The sequence below is a fragment of the Babylonia areolata genome, chromosome 1, assembly GCF_041734735.1.
Source record: "Babylonia areolata isolate BAREFJ2019XMU chromosome 1, ASM4173473v1, whole genome shotgun sequence".
In the NCBI taxonomy this organism is placed as follows: domain Eukaryota; kingdom Metazoa; phylum Mollusca; class Gastropoda; order Neogastropoda; family Buccinidae; genus Babylonia; species Babylonia areolata.
The window spans coordinates 68,191,718-68,210,212 of record NC_134876.1 but is presented as its reverse complement, the minus strand read 5'-3'; the positions used below and the strand labels follow the sequence as shown (position 1 = coordinate 68,210,212).

General features: G+C 39.4%; 1 protein-coding gene across 1 annotated transcript in view; it reads right to left on the bottom strand.

Annotated features, from left to right (window-relative positions):
• LOC143286198 (dynein axonemal heavy chain 7-like) overlaps positions 1-18,495 on the bottom strand; it is a 126,956-nt gene that overhangs the window by 91,535 nt on the left and 16,926 nt on the right. The window contains exons 10-18 of the mRNA XM_076593833.1: positions 14,251-14,449; positions 12,178-12,339; positions 8,095-8,286; positions 7,065-7,174; positions 5,985-6,153; positions 4,405-4,507; positions 3,975-4,102; positions 1,638-1,850; positions 236-469 (exon numbers count right to left, since the gene is read on the bottom strand). Coding sequence (XP_076449948.1) covers positions 236-469; positions 1,638-1,850; positions 3,975-4,102; positions 4,405-4,507; positions 5,985-6,153; positions 7,065-7,174; positions 8,095-8,286; positions 12,178-12,339; positions 14,251-14,449 — 1,510 coding nt within the window. The remainder of the gene's footprint in view (positions 1-235; positions 470-1,637; positions 1,851-3,974; positions 4,103-4,404; positions 4,508-5,984; positions 6,154-7,064; positions 7,175-8,094; positions 8,287-12,177; positions 12,340-14,250; positions 14,450-18,495) is intronic.

The window sequence follows — 18,495 nt, the reverse complement described above, 5'->3', positions numbered from 1 at the left end:
CAACCAAACTACAAACAGGACTACTGAATTAAACAATGATTATGTTACTTCCACATGACATACAGATGTTACTTCCACATGACAGTTTTGCACACCACAAAGCTGGCATGAGGTTTTGAAAATGCAGAGTTACCCTACTGCAATCCAAGTTCTGATACAACAATAACACCAAGAAAGTATCACCAACCACCACAACCAACTTCTGTTGTGTCCACAACTATTATTATGAACTCACCTGCTGGGTCTTTTCCAGGAAAAAGTCAGTACACTGGAGGTTCATCTTGGCACAGTTCTCTTTCACTGCCGCATCCAGCACCTCGTAGTCAGGTGTGGGTAGTATGACACCCGGGAACAGGTCAGAGGTGATGCCGTCAAACAGAGGCAGGTCATGGTTCAAGAACTTGGGCAAGTTGACATCGATGATGGATCGCAGCATCAGGATGTTCTCCTCTTCGTCCGGATATTTCAGCTGTCAGCACACACACACAGATGGATGTTTCAGCAGGGGGACTGTGAAAGCTGAATCTGTTCAGGTTATACTGTGTGTTCCTATGTGTGCTAACACAGGCTTTTGATGCACACACAAACTTACCAACAAGTCAATAAATACATTGACAGAGGCACAGATCATAGCCCGGTACACACTTAACACCAGACAAGAACCCTGTGTTTTTCACACTGTACACTGCTCCTCTTGCTGAAATTATCAACCGCCATATTGTCAGTCATATTCTTATGCTGATGACACTCAACTCCAGAAGAGTGATACCCCTGAAAAACTGTGGTTGTTCTTGCAAGAAACATCCAACTGCTTCCTGGACATACAAAACTGGATGACTCTAAATAAGTTACAACTGAATGCGAACAAATCTGAAGCAATGATCATAGGAACTAAACAAAAACTGACACAATCAAACTTGTCAGTACATCCATCCCTCTTTCCAGTTCAGTCAGGAACATCGGCGTTGTCCTTGACAACACACTGTCCATGCAAAAATTTATCAGTCTGACATGTCAATCCTGCTACTGTCAATTGTGGCACATCAGTTCCATCCAAAAATACCTGTCCACTGATGCAACATCTAGACTTGTTGTTTCTCTCATTCTCTCTCGCCTTGACTACTGTAATTCTCTATTGTCTGGTTTGCCTGCTTCATCCATTCAGTCCCTTCAGCGCATACAAAACTGCTGCCCGACTCATCCTCAGAAAGAAAAGATCTGAGCATATCACTCCTCTTTTACAACATCTCCACTGGCTCCCTGTCTCACTCAAAAAGTTTTGATACAGGTCTGTAAGTTTTGAGAAATACCTAAACATCACAAACAATACAGCAGGATCAATATGACTTTGCTACAGTTTCACAGCTTGGAGACTGAGGCAGACACAAAGCTATGACACACAGCTTGAAGGTCCGTTCATAAATCAGTGATCTGAGTAAAACACAAAGGAGTTCACAGTCCTGATCTTTAAATAAACAGCTCATTTTCTAAAGAGCACAGCTTACTTTTTCTGTGGTCACTGCGATTTGACAACATATTGAGGAACTGCAAAAAAAACAAAAAAAAAAAGGTAAAGCAAGCACACTGACAACAAATGAGTCAATCAAACAGAACATAACAAACTCAGATTTACCAACCTTAAGGTTTCCTGCAGCAGTCAGCACAGACTTGACAGCCCTCATGCCGTAATCGTAGTGATGCTGCGATGACAGTTGCTCAGAGCACAGTCGGTACACGGCCACAATCTTGACTGACAGTGGTCGCGCTTTTACGAAGCCACAGGAGTACAAGGAGATCTCAGCAATCAGTGCGTAGTCTGGCACCATCATGGCCACTGTTCGGAACAGGGCCTGCACACAGCAGAATCCAAATATCATGAGAGTTGGACAGAATTACATAAATGATACAAGATTTTTGTCTTTGGTTTTCTCTTATTGGTCAGTATCAGAATGAATGTCACTTTACTGTCTGTAAACACAGAAATTCGCCTTCAAACCCTTCCCAAAGAACAATATGAAGGCTTAAGGCAATGTCTTTCATTGCATCCTGAAATACCTGGTAAATTCACACAGAAGCAACTTGAAACAAGAGAGGCAAGGCCTTCAAGACTCACTTGTGATACACTTAAAAAAAAAATCTTATCGTTAAAATGTGTTCTGTATTTGTAATTATAAAGCTTCAGGTGAGAAGAAACTGTCTTACCCATTACACTATCATGGCTCCTTTACTTACGTTCTAAAATTTAATATTTGAACATACTTTTTTTAAAGGGCGATAAATCAATTGCGGTATTCGCAGTGAGAACGCTGTTTAAATCATATTATTCTGGTGTATCTTGGGCATTCAAAAAATCTTTAAGGGCAATTAAAAATTCTTTTTAAGTCTGCGGTAAAGCAGACGTGGCTATCGCTGCAATCACACTGCAACATTTAGCCGTTTTCTCTAGATCTAGATAGATGTAGTATTTTCCGAAAAAGACCACTTGGGCGAATGAACATAGTGAAAGCCCTGTACACTGACAGTAAAACACACAAGCTTTTTATGTATTGAGTATAATTTCCAAATGGAATGTTTAAGATGAGAAAGATCAGTTTAAAGCAAATTAAGTCCCCTAGCATTTTTTATTATCTGCACCAAAACGTTTGCAAAATAAATCAAACTTCCATGCTTAGCAAAAGAAGTTCCTGTTTGAACAAAAAATGATAATAATGACTGCTCTTGTTGTTGTGTCAGAATATCAGATCAAAGTGCCAAGTTTAGAGAATACAAAAAATATAAATATAACAGTAAATGCAGTTTGCATATAATTTGGCTTCTTTTTTAAAATTTTTTTGTGCCCATCCCAGAGGTGCAATATTGTTTTAAACAAGATGACTGGAAAGAACTGAATTTTTCCGATTTTTATGCCTAATTTGGTGTCAACTGACAAAGTATTTGCAGAGAAAATGTCAATGTTAAAGTTTACCACGGACACACAGACACACACACACACAGACAACCGAACACCGGGTTAAAACATAGACTCACTTTGTTTACACAAGGAGTCAAATATCACAAACACATACAAATGATACTATAAAATATTATTATATACTATACTGTCAAAAAAGCATGATCCACCAAACAATAAAAATATCAAGTAAATAATGCTTAGATTAAAAAGAAATACATTCCTTAAAAACACACATTTTTTAGACACACACATACATGCATGCGCACACTCACACTCGCACACACACACACATGCACGCATGCGCGCCCAACTATGCAACTGCACTAAAACAGGATTACATGAGTATAAATATCTCTAGCATAAAACTCCATGTGGCGAACAGACTTTGGACTATCCATCATGCTGAGTACAGAAATGTTTGCGGAAAAGGTGCGTTTTCAGATCTGACTTGAAGGTCTGGAGATCAGGAGCATTTCTGAGGAATGATGGCAAAGAATTCCAATTTTGGGGTACTTGAGCACTAAAAGACAGTTTCCCTGCAAATTTTAAATCAGTTCTTGGGACTTTAAGTAACAGTTCAGAACTGGATCTCAGCGTTCTACATGGTTCATACATTTCCAGCACAGAGGAGAGATACGGGGGAAGAGATTTATCAAAATGTTGGAAGGCAAGTGTCGCTAGTTTATAGTGGATGCGGGACTCTATAGGAAGCCAGTGAAACTGATGCAAAAGAGGTGAGACATAATCAGATTTCTTTTTGCTAGGACGAGTCGTGCAGCACTGTTCTGTACTTTCTGTAGTCTAATAAGAGAGGAAGATGGTAAACCTACTATGCATTGTTGTATTGAAACATTTGGGTGGGTTGACTGATAGGTCTTTTTTTTTTTTTTAAACTGAAGAGCAAGTAGGTTTTAGCTTTTTTTTCTTCTTTTTTGTTTGTTTGTTTGTTTTCTGTTTTATTTTTTAACATCTACCTCAAAACATTTACTAACACAATTTAAAAAGAGAAATCTTATTTGACCTTCAAGTTATCAGGCAGTTCTGAACGGCCAGCATATCCAGGGTTCATGGTGATGAAGACAGAGCAGGTGGGGTCCAACTTGATCTCTGTGCCCTCAAAAATCATGGTGTCTGCTCCAGATTTGATGCCTGTCACAAACGATTCAAAAGATGATATGGCATTAAGTTTTGTTGGTATATTCTCGAAGATCAACATGGAATCTTTACAGTCTCTGTCAGATCAGCATGGAATCTGCAAAGTCAGCAATACAGATGCTTGCATAGTTTCACAAGAATAAACGCAAATATGTATATCAAACATGTATAAAACATGTGCATACACGCCTTCATCCAACCCCCACACCTCCCCACCACCCACACAAACACACTCACTGTCCAAACCAACTGGTTACAATGCACATATCCCCCCAAGCCCATGCGATGGCTCTCACCTCTCTGAATCGTGAGGATCTGTTGGGCAACCACAGACAACACCTCCAGGTCAATGCGGTTGAACTCATCAAAGCATGACCAGGCACCACAGGATGCCAGACCCTAGAAACCCACATTCCATGTAATAACCATGCAGAACCCACATTCCATGACCCAGACTATGATACCCATGTAATAACCATGCAGAACCCACATTCCATGACCCAGACTATGATACCCATGTAATCACCATGCAGAACCCACATTCCATGACCCAGACTATGATACCCATGTAATAACCATGCAGAACCCACACTCCATGACCCAGACTATGATACCCGTATAATAACCCTGTAGAACCCACACTCCATGACCCAGACTATGATACCCATGTAATAACCATGCAGAACCCACATTCCATGACCCAGACTATGATACCCATGTAATCACCATGCAGAACCCACATTCCATGACCCAGACTATGATACCCATGTAATAACCATGCAGAACCCACACTCCATGACCCAGACTATGATACCCGTATAATAACCATGTAGAACCCACATTCCATGACCCAGACTATGATACCCATGTAATCACCATGCAGAACCCACATTCCATGACCCAGACTATGATACCCATGTAATAACCATGCAGAACCCACATTCCATGACCCAGACTATGATACCCATGTAATCACCATGCAGAACCCAAATTCCATGACCCAGACTATGATACCCATGTAATAACCATGCAGAACCCACACTCCATGACCCAGACTATGATACCCATGAAATCACCATGCAGAACCCACATTCCATGACCCAGACTATGATACCCATGTAATCACCCTGTAGAACCCAAATTCCATGACCCAGACTATGATACCCATGTAATAACCATGTAGAACCCATATTCCATGAACCCAGACAGTAATACTCATGTAATAACCTTGCAGAACCCACATTCCATGTCTCAGACATTAATGCCCATGTAATAACCATATACAACCCATATTCCACAAATCAGACAATAATACTATGTAATAACCATGTAGAATCCACATTCCACAACTCAGACAATAATACTTATGGCATAATCATCTAGAACCCACATTCCATGACTCAGACAATCATACCAATGTAATAACCATGGAAGTTTTTCTGTGTCTATTTCATTACATACAGATAATAACAGTTAACAGTCTAATACCCAGGTAATAATAAATGAAGAATGATTAATAAAGATTCTGTGACATAGCATAATAATCCTGAAATGACACTAAGACCATTTACTCAATTCAAACAAATATTCTTCTTCTTGTGAGGTTTTTTCCCCTTGCTTTGAAACTTGAAGTATTCCAAATGTCGAAAGAAAAAAGCATTCAGTGTTAAAACTTTCGCTTTATAAACATTCATCTAGATCTGTATGCTGCCAATACCTTCGATATGACATCTTGAACTCTGTTGCTGCAATCAAAATCTAGTATTTTGGCTCAGACACATACATACATAGAAAAATCTGTTGACTACCTCTGGTTTTTTCTGTTGGTTTTTTTTTTTTTTTCTGAACCCACATCTTTGTTTCTCTATACACACACCTTGAAAAACTTGCCCAGGGCAATGTAGTCCAGGCCATCAGAGCAATTGAACACCACACACTGTTTGGCGACGGCTTTGGCCAGATCCTTCGTGGTCTCTGTCTTGCCGGTACCCGCGGGGCCCTCAGGAGCCCCTCCTAAGTGCAGGTGTAGGGCTCCAAACAGGGTTCTGCAATGACAAGGCATTGTGTGTTATGGTATGGTCTAGTATGGTATGATATGGTGTAGGGCTCCAAACAGGGTTCTGCAATGACAAGGCATTGTGTGTTATGGTATGGTCTAGTATGGTATGGTATGGTGCAGGGCTCCAAACAGGGTTCTGCAGTGACAAGGCATTGTATGGTATGGTATGGTATGGTATGGTATGGTATGGTACTGTGTGGTATGGTATTATATGGTATTTTATCGTATGGTGTAGGGTTCCAAACAGGGTTCTGCAATTACAAGGCATTGTGTGGTATGGTATGGTGTGGTGGTATGGTATGGTATGGTGCGCTTAGCTAGGATTTGCTATGGTATGGTGTAGGGCTACAAACAAGGTTCTGCAATGACAAGGCATGGTATGGCATGGTGTGATATGCTATGCTAAACTATGGTTTGCTATGGTATGGTATGAGGTGCTGTGGAATTACTCTTTATCACAACAGATTTCTCTGTGTGAACTTCGGGCTGCTCTCCCCAGGGAAAGTGTGCATTGCTACAGTGCAGAACAGAACATAACAGGACATCATTATCAAGAGTACATCCAGGGTAGTAGAACAGAACAGAATAGAATATGTAATTGTTATCAAGAGGATGTCCGGTGAGATAAAATGAAACTGGTGCACAAACTAATACAGCAGGAATGCACACAGGGTACACACACAGGGTACACATGCAGAGTTTACACACACACACACACGTGGTACACACACATGGTACACACACACACACACACACATGGTACACACACATGGTACACACACACACACACACACACACGTGGTACACACACACACACACACACACACACACACACACACACTCCCCACCACCACCACCACCAACATCACCACGATGGAAGTCAGAACAAAGCCTCACCTGTAACATCTGTCAGTGAGGGGGGTGATGACCAGACGACCACTGTTACCCAGATACTCATAGCCGTACTTCAGCATGGAGTTGATCATCCGTGTGATCATTTGCTTGTCCTGTACAGTTCCACACACACTTCAAATGGACTGCCCATCTGTTTGTTTTTCTTTCGTTTTTGGTTGTTGTTGTTTGTTGCTTTTTTAATACTGTTATTTTGTTTTGTTTTCAAGGAGAAAAAAACATCCAGGAAAGATGCTCTGTGCATGGTTTATTCACACTTCAATAAATTCAGTGTAACTATGTATGCCTACCAGTAGAAAAAGCAAAACGGTTACTCACAAAAACAATAAATGCATGTGCGTGCATGCATGCGCATGTGCATGCACACACACACACACACACACACACACACACTCATTGTCGTACATACATGAGTAGATGTGCACACACAGACACAAAAGTTTAATGAAATAGAATCTAATCATTTACTTGTATTTGAAATATTTCAATGCCTGCCACATAGTCCTGCTTTTCTGCAATGTGACCCATAGGTACCTTTGCAATGGATAATCTTTTTGTTTTTGTTTTCGTGTCATCATTTTCAGAATGATTTATTCCTGCTACTGCCTCATTCATAATGTACTTCATGCTTTCTTGGTTTATCCCTGATTATCCACTGGTGTGAAAAGTTTTTTTTCTAAAAGGACAAAAAAATAACTGGAGAACACATACTCAATATGACGCACACACAGGTGCACTCATGCGCATGCAACACAAACACAAATGGAGTCAAATCTCAGTAAATTTCTTTTTTTTAAATTCAAGGACATTAAAATGAAAGAACCCCCCACCCCAACCCCCCACACCCACCCGGGCCACATACACACAAATATCACACACACACACAAATCACACACACACACACATAAATCACACACACACACACACACATACACACACAAACACACTCACAAAAACACAAATCACCAATATACGCATAAACAGAGCACCCACCCCCCACCCCCACCCCACCTACCTCCCAGTAGTAGCGGAGCTGGGACAGCCACTTGAAGTCCAGGTCGCTGGACACCTGTTCCCTGCACAGCTCGGCCAGCACGTCACGGGCATGCACCGCCAGCACAATGAGGGCCTGCAGGGTCACCCGGTTCTGCTTTGACAGCTTGCCCCGCACCAGGGTCACAATCTCGTCAATCTGCTTGTTGTTCACCTGCATTGTGCACAATGCAGCAATACTTTTACTATTGCCTTCAGTGAGATGTCTAGCCAATCTGCTCGTTGATCACTGATACAAAACAAAATACACAAAATTTTATTGTCTCTAGTTTGATATCTGGTCTATCTGCCTGTTGTTCAGTTTCAGTTTCAGTTCAATTTCAGTTTCTCAAGGAGGTGTCACTGTGTTTGGACAAATCCATACATGCTACACCACATCTGCTAGGCTGATGCCTGACCAGCAGCATAACCCAATGCGCTTAGTAAGGCCTTGAGTGCATGCTTATATATTTGTGTACCTATCCGAGTGGATTCCTTCTGTAAGATTTTACCAGAAGACAACACTCTCATTGTCATGGGTTCTTTTTCAGTGTGCCAAGTGAGTGCTGTACACAGGACCTCAGTTTATCATCTCATCTGAATGACTAGACACTCAGTCTGATTTTCCAGTCAAACTTAGGAGAAAGGGCGAGAGCTGGATTCAAACCCACATCCTCACAGACTCTTTCTATTGGCAGATGAGCATATTTTCCATTCCACCACCTTCCTCCTGCCTGTTGTTTACCTTCACAAAACAAAATACACAACATTTTATTGTCTCCAGCAAGATATCCAGTCTATCTGCTTGTTATTCACCTACACCATATTCCATACTTTATTGTCTCTCGTGAGATGTCTGTTTGTTGTGCACACACACAATACAGAATACTTTACTGTCTCCAGTGAGATATCTATCCAATCTGCTTGTTGTTCACATGAACAATACAGAATACTTTACTGTCTCCAGTGAGATATCTATCCAATCTGCTTGTTGTTCACATGAACAATACAGAATACTTTACTGTCTCCAGTGAGATACCTATCCAATCTGCTTGTTGTTCACCTGAACAATACAGAATACTTTACTGTCTCCAGTGAGATATCTATCCAATCTGCTTGTTGTTCACATGAACAATACAGAATACTTTACTGTCTCCAGTGAGATATCTATCCAATCTGCTTGTTCACCTGAACAATACAGAATACTTTACTGTCTCCAGTGAGATATCTATTCAATCTGCTTGTTGTTCACATGAACAATACAGAATACTTTACTGTCTCCAGTGAGATATCTATCCAATCTGCTTGTTGTTCACCTGAACAATACAGAATACTTTACTGTCTCCAGTGAGATATCTATTCAATCTGCTTGTTGTTCACATGAACAATACAGAATACTTTACTGTCTCCAGTGAGATATCTATCCAATCTGCTTGTTGTTCACCTGAACAATACAGAATACTTTACTGTCTCCAGTGAGATATCTATCCAATCTGCTTGTTGTTCACATGAACAATACAGAATACTTTACTGTCTCCAGTGAGATATCTATTCAATCTGCTTGTTGTTCACCTGAACAATACAGAATACTTTACTGTCTCCAGTGAGATATTTATCCAATCTGCTTGTTCACCTGAACAATACAGAATACTTCACTGTCTCCAGTGAGATATCTATCCAATCTGCTTGTTGTTCACATGAACAATACAGAATACTTTACTGTCTCCAGTGAGATATCTATTCAATCTGCTTGTTGTTCACCTGAACAATACAGAATACTTTACTGTCTCCAGTGAGATATCTATTCAATCTGCTTGGTGTTCACCTATACAATACACAATGCAGACTATTATCTCCAGTTAAATATCTGGTCAACCTGCTTGTTGTTCACACACACAATACAGAATACTTAATTGTCTCCAGTGAGACATCTGGTTAATTTGTGAAGACTGACAAGGCGAGGGAGTGTAATAGGTGGATCCTGGCATGCAGACTGAAGTTCTTGTCTCTCCAGATAGTTTGGAGCCTTGCTATTGCAGATGCTGTTTGTGCAGTCCTTGCCACAATCTCAGGTTTTGAGCCTTCAGTTGATAAGATGGAGCCAAGGTACTAGAATGTCTTCAATGTTCCTAAACTTGTCCCGCTGACTTTGATGTCTGAAGTGATACCTAGGGTTGGTAATGAGTGTAGTTTTTTTTAACCCTTTCAGCCCTTTAAGGTCGTCTGCCTGTGTAGCCTTCCCAGCCTGGCATGTTTTTGCCTGGCTGCATCAATGGGAAGAGGTGCTTCACTTCAGGCACAAATTTACAGAAGCCACTCAACCAATAGCTACCAAACTTCACATTATGACTGAAATATAATTTTGACAAAAACTGCTGAAGTGTCACGACAAAGGATGTAATAGTATACTTGTAACTTTAAGTCAAAAACAGAAATAGTATAATGTCAGCTTCTGTCGATGTTGAAGGTTGTGGGCTACCTACTTGATTGTCTACACTGGTTGCTAATTTCATCTCCTTCACTTCCCCATGAATTACCAAAAGAATTATAAGACAAATCGTCATTATTTGGGTTGAATTTGCTGCAAGAGTCCATCATAATTTCATTGAGCTCTAAACGACGCAGTAAGCCTTTGACATTTTACCATATCGATGCGGAAAACCGGATAAAAAACACACTAATCATTCCATTTTGGGAGCGAAACCTCACATGCCAGTGAGGAAGGAAGCTGAGTTACTTCCCTTACATAGCAGTATAATGCATGATAATGAACTGATGTAGTGGTTTAAATAAATGGGTTTCTTCGCCCGCCTGCCATGCGGATTCAGGCGGAGAACTGCAATCAGCGGTGCACGCCGCTCAGACAAGCGTTGAATGAGCTAAGCACTGATTTCCAAGCCAAATGCAGAGGCTGCTTTGTCCAGATGTTCAACCAAGCTGGCTAATTCATCTTCACTCTCTGCAATATCAGTGATCAATATAACCTGCAAAACAGAAAACTGGTGATCATTCCCCAAATAGAGTCAGTGCCTTCATGATCTTCTGAGTTATTTTCCATAACACTCTCCAGAAAGACACTGATGAGGGTGGGTGACAATAGGCAGTCCTAGTGCACTCAAACCATACTGCAGGATCAGTCTCCCTGGTTACCATTCAGGAGTACAGTGCTTATGGCCTTTTTGTACAGTTTTCAATCACTCAAAGTAGGCATTGCTATTGTACTTCATGGAAGACCATAAGACAGCATGCCACACCCTGTTGAAGGCCTTCTTAAAGTTGACAAATACATGGTACAGGTTTTGTTGGTGGTGGAAGCACTTTTTGCAGTTTGAATATTTGTCCAATTGTGCTCTGCCCTGTTCTGAAACCTGCTTATTCTTCAGCAATAATGGTATGCTTGAGCTTTCGGTCTGTTCAGTAAGATTTTCTGCATAATTTTGTTTGGGCGGCTTATGTAGCTGATGTTACGATAGTTCTGGCATAATCAAAGATTTCCTTTCTTGGGCAGGGTGATGAATAGTGACTGTCCAATGAGTTGGCCTTATTCCAGTGCTCCATGTCTTATCACAGATGGTAGTGACAGCAGTGATCATTGCCTCTCCTCCTGCCTGAAGAAGTTCTGCAGGCATGTTGTCAATTCTTGCTGAATTTCCTTGTTTCATTGGCTTGACTGCTGGTTCCAGGTCTCACGCAGAACTTGAATGTGAGTTATCATGTGATCTTGGCTGTGGACAATTTAGTACTGCTTGATCTCCATTGAGCTGGTGGTCAAATAGCTCTGAGCAATCTACTGTCCATCTGTTTTGTACCTCCTTTTCTTTGGTACGGCACTTCCCTGACTTGCTCTAAATACGTGTAGGTCTCCCCTGTTTGTGGTGAGATCTTTAACCACTGATTATGCTTTCTTGGTGTTATTTCTGTTCAGGCTTTCTTCAGTTTCTGTAAACTAATCACAGAGGATTGACATAAAATATCATACTATGATCAAACACAGATATACAATAGCAAAATAATATACCATACTATAATCAAACACAGACATATAACAACAACAGGCCACGCCTACCTTCAGGTAACCGTCCAGGGCTTCCTGACTTTTGCTGATGGAGTCGTTGACATCGTTGGTCCAGTATGTCATGGCCACGCAGAGCACGGCCTGGCCAGGCCATTGCAGCACCCATTCGCTATATGGGGTCTTCACGTAGGCGTCCAGGCTTTCCCCTATCACCTACCATATGTTTTACATTATAATATCATTTATCTTCTTCTCATTGCTTTATCATAGCCCATTCACTATAAGGTGAATCTGAATATGCATATATTCATCTTACCCTTCTTCCATGGAAATCAATCTGTTTGATTTGTGCTTTGTTTTCTGTCTCTGTTCATTTCTTTTCTTAGTTAAGCAACAATTTAGTTAATAATAATGATAATAATAATGGATACTTACATAGCACACTATCCAGAAGTCTGCTCTAAGTGATTTACAAAAACATTCTTGTATACATTATACATTACATCAATGTAACATACACACACCAAAATGTGACTAACAAACTAAACACACAAACACACACACATACAATGCATACATATGTACATAGCAGCTACCCTCCACACATACGCACACAAAGGCATGCACAAACACACACAAACAGATGTGTGTGCACATGCATGCACACACACACACACACACACACACACACACACACACACACACAAATACACAATTCATACACATGCATGTATCTGTGTACACATACATATGTATACACACAGTGTTAAGCACAGCTCACACAAAGGTGGTGGACCTGCCACAAATGAACTTATTGCTGAGAGAAGAGGTGAGTTTTGAGACCAGATTTGAAAGATGCAAGGGAGTCAGAATGATGGAGCTTGTTCCACGTCTATGGCAATTACGTGATATTATCTCATTTTATGGCATCTGTCTCTGTCTCTGACTGCACATTGATGTCCCCAAATAAAACATGTCAAAGTTTATGAAATAAAGATAAAACAAAGAGGAGCCTGAACAAACAGTATGTGAATGTGAGAAAGCTGAAAAGATATGATAATCACAGTGTGCAGAAACATGACATATTCTACTTGCTGTAGACTGGAAAATGTATTCATTCTAATGCTAAGGTTCATGTGAAAACACTTCATTAACCACACAATTTTAACAAAGAATGGTCAGGAATGTAAAATTTTGTGTGAAAACCTAATTACCTTAGTTATTAAGACTTTTGTGAATCATACTGTACAGATTTATGACAGCAAAGCAGTACAAGAAAAACACAACAGAAGAAATACAACAAGCCACACAGGCACAAATGAGATGTTTTATTTTAATGTTTTTATGGTCCATTTGCTAAACCTTCATTGTGTGTTTTACAGCTTTTGTTGCTGTTGTTGTTGTTGTTGACTTCACCATCATATTTGTGTAATATGTTGTGGAAGTGTATATGCAAAATGTATGTGTCAATGCATACATACCGACAGGTGCATGTATTTTTGTGTTGTTTTTTCTCTTACTGCGATCATAAATTTATTCTGAATCTGACTTCACAATACTTCATTTCTCTTACTGAGATCATAAAGTTGATTCTGATTTCACAATACTTAATTTCTCTTACTGAGATCATAAATTTATTCTGATTTCATGCTGCTTAAAATTCCTCTTTCAGTCTTACTGAGATCATTGTTATTCTGATTTTTATTTCATGGTACTTGGGTGGACGGTGAGGGAACTTGTGTATGTGTGTGCTTGTGTGTATTTATCTTTATATGTTGCTTTTTTGTCTTTTGTCCAACCTTTGTCATGTTGCGAGTGTGATGGACTTGGCTGTGGGCTGAGGTATTGTGTAGGGTGAGTGATGAGCCTGTGGATGCACAATTTAATTTCCAAATGGATGAATAAAGATGTATTGTACTGTATTGTACTGTACTGTACTGTACTGTACTGCATTGCATTGCATTGCATTGTACTGTATCATACTGTATTGTATTGTACTGTGTTGTACTGTATTGTATTGTACTGTATAGCATTGTACTATTGGTATGGATTTCTCTGACAGATCATAAAGTTATTGTGATTCCGATCTCACCTGTGGGGGGTAAAGAAAAGCATTGTGGTCACCTTGCGTAAAGAGGCGATCATGTCCTGCTCCAGCTCCAGCAGCCATTTCTCCACCTGGCCGCGGGCCTTGGCCGTGGAGATGACATCCCTCAGGAGCACCACCTCACCCTCACTGCTCTTTATGTGAGTGATCTCCAGCGCTTCTGTGAACTCCAGCCGGGCGATGCCCTCAAAGCATTTCTTCAGGTGCGGCTGGACTCTGCCAAGGTGGAGTGATTATTTTCCTTATTCTTATTCTCATTATCAGCATTATTCATTTATCAGTTACTATCATTGCTTAATATTATTATCATTATTATCATCATTATTATTGATACTTATACAGTACCTGTCTTTGGTCAGAGACCAAACTCTAAGCATTTTTAAACAGAGTCATTTGCACAACAGGTTGCCCACCCAGGTAGAGCCGACTGACAGCTGCCTTTCGACATTCATCATTCATTGATTCCCCATGTAATTCAATCAGGATGAATTCAGTCATACACATGCACAAACATTAGAGCATATCAAAGAGGATTTTGCTATCAATTTTGCCAGTGAGAACTCTCTTGCTGCTGTGGGTTATTTTACGTGTGGTAAGGGCATGCTGCACACAGGACCTTGGTTTAGCATCTCATCCGAATGACTAGCATCCAGACCTCTACCCAAGAATAGGCATAAAATTCTGGCAAGTGTGGGATTTGTTCCTATACCATCAGATTCTCTTGCTTCCTAGGTGGATTGCATTACACCATAATGATTTGAAAAGAAAAAAAAGGGTTCATTTTGGTTGTGAACAGTAACCAGACATTTCTTCAAGAAACAAACAAACAAAAAAAATGATGTACAGAGTATGTTGCAACTCCAGTGATTGGAAATGCAATGTTTCATCAAGAGACAGGAGAAACTAATCTGCAGATTATGTTGTAGTAATTCTCACTGGCCATCAACTCCAAGTTAACAGGTAGCTAGGACTACTCTGGCAGACTCTTCCAGGAGACTTATGGTCACTTTTTCTTTCTGTCAGTCTGTTTGGTTGGGAAGTTTGCATTGTGCCATGCTTATTCTAAGAAAATCTCTCATTTCATCGTTGACAGCAATCCTTGCTTAATCCTTTCCGTAATGATAATAATACCACTCCTACTACTACTACTACTACTTCTACTACTACTACTACTACTACTACTACTACTACTGTATGATCAATGATTTTTCCATTGCAAAGGAAGTCAATTACAACTTAGTCCTTCGTGAAGGACTATGACTCTCAAACTAGGAGGCAAGATTGCACTGGCTCTTAGTGCTGCAGCCTTGAGGGCGAGCTGGCCTTTGGGAACCACTCCAACGCTGTCTGTCCTAAAGCCCTCTTGGCCAAGGGAGTGGGGGTATAACATCGGCAAGACACTCTGCACTATAATCAAATTCTAGCCAAGATAGTTGGGACAGCAGTTGCTTCCTCCGCTGTTCTGATGGTCATAGTCAGACACGACTGACCATTATACATATATATACTACTACTTCTACTACTATCACCACTACTAACGATGATTATGATGAAGACAATGATGATGATAATGGTAACAATAATAACGATAATAACAGTTTTTTTTTAACTTTTCTCATCAAGATCATATAATGAACTGAAGATTAATGGATTAACACATAAGACAACATTCCATCATGCCTGAAACTCATCAAAGCTTCAAGCATGTATCTCACACATGCACGCACGCACGCACGCACCCACACACACACACACATGCATACACATGAATATACACACACATATACACACACACATGCATGCATGCATTCACACACATGCACACACACGCACATATACACACACATACACGCACATGCAAGCATAAATACACACACAAACATACACACATATGCAGACACACACACTCTCTCTCTCTCTCTCTCTCTCTCTCTCAACAGCCTGGTCTAAATCTATCATTGTGCCAATATACAAGAAGGGAGATAATAACAATCCCGATAATTATAGAGGGATAGCTTTGACAAGTGTAATAGGAAAAGTTTATACCCATATCTTAAATAAAAGGCTTACAAAGTGGGCACAAAGGGAGACAAAAATTGTTGAGGAGCAAGCTGGATTTAGGACAGGCTATAGTACGGTTGACCATATTTTTACTCTTTATGCTTTAGTACAAAAATACCGAAGTAGAAACTCTAAACTTTATGTTGCTTTTGTAGATTTCCAGAAAGCGTTCGATTCGGTAAATAGAAATATGTTGTGGAATGTCTTGAGAAATAGTGGTGTTAATGGAAAGTTATATAGAGCGGTGCGAGGAATATATGATACAGTTTTGGCCTGTGTAAGGGATAAGAATTTCTATACTGATTTTTTCACTTGTCCTGAGGCGTTAAACAGGGTTGTTTGCTTAGCCCACAATTATTCTCATTCTTTATTAATAAATTAGCTGTTGAATTGTCTAGAAAAGGAAAGCATGGAGTACAAATGATTTCAGGAGCTGTTGAATTATTTTTATTGCTTTTTGCTGATGATGTAATACTTCTATCTGATACAGTTGTGGGACTGCAAAATCAATTAAACATTCTAAAACAAGAAGCAGACAGGTTGTGTCTAACTGTTAATTTGAACAAAACAAATATAATTGTATTTCGAAAAGGTGGACATCTTTCGGTTCATGAAAAATGGCGATATGGAAATACGGAAGTAAAAGTGACTAATACCTACAAATATCTAGGACTGATTTACACAACAAAGTTAAGTTTGAACACAGCCGAAATGTGCAGGAAGGGGAAAAAGGGGGTTGTTGAAATTATTAGAGCTATGCAAAATTAAAGTCTACTGACCCTTCACTTTACTGGAAACTCTTTAATACACAGATAGATCCGATGCTCACATATGTAGCAGAAATTTGGGGTATCTACGAGAATAAACAAATGGAAATCATTCATACATATGCAATAAAACGTTTTTTGAATATACCACTTCATTCATCTAATCAAGTAGCATATGAGGAAACGGGTAGATATACACTGAAAATTTGTACAATAATTAAGTGCATAAAGTATTGGTTAAAACTTGTTAAATTACCACCGACAAGACTGTGTAAGCAGGCTTATGAAATGTTACTACAGCAGCATGAAGAAGGAAAGAAAAACTGGATAGACAATGTAAAAAATGTTCTAGTCAAAAATGGGTTTGGGATTGTATGGATTAGCCAAGGAGTAGGGAGTGATGTCGCATTTATTTCGGAATTTAAGGATCGTCTTATCAACATATACAAGCAAAACTGGCATTCAGACATGGAAGAAAATGCAAGATATAATTGGTATTTTTCGTTCAAAAATATTTTCCAGTCGGAAAAATACATTTCTATAATTACAAATAAATGGCAACGGTGTCTCCTTGCTCAATTTCAATCCAGGACCTTAGGGCTTAATACAAATAGAGTATGGTATATTCAAAATAGTGAAAGTGATAGTGTATGTCAGTTGTGTCATCAGGATTTAGAAAATGAGGATCATTTTGTTTTCCATTGTATGGAATACAATGTTATTAGAAATGATTATACATTCTTTACACATCCGTTTGCATTAAGATATGATCTAGTAGCTATCCTTTCATCAAATAATGAAGACATCCTATTTTCACTCGCCAAATATATTGTAGAAGCATATAACATTCAAAGGAAAAGATTAACCGAACGATCGTTTTAACATGATAGAAACATAATGCAGAATAAAATATAAGATCCATACCTCAATTTAGATTGGTAAATAACCAAAAAGAGGCTCGGCTGCAAAGTTGGATGGTCATATGTTCAAATTAATTAGTCAGTATTATGCATGAGTAATATGGAATATGTTGTATTAATGTTGTGGGTGTGAATGTATGAGTGTTTATGTGTTTATGAATATGTACTTATTTGCTTGTTATTTCCCCTTATTTTTCATTTTACTTTTTGTTTTCGTCGTTTGCTAAAATAAGCTGAATAATCCCCCTTGGCACTAGAGCAGTAAAACGCTATTTGCCAATAAAAAATTTGTCATTGTCATTGTCATTGTCTCTCTCTCTCTCTCATCATCATCATCATCATCATTACCATTATCATCATCATCACTCTCTCTCTCTCATATTGCACTTTTATATTATTATATTTATATATATATTTTTGTCGTTGCATTATCATTATGTACCTTTAAATGTTTACTGTGCATCTGAGTGTATTTGAATGTCATGTGTGTACTTCTATAACCTTTCGAGTATTT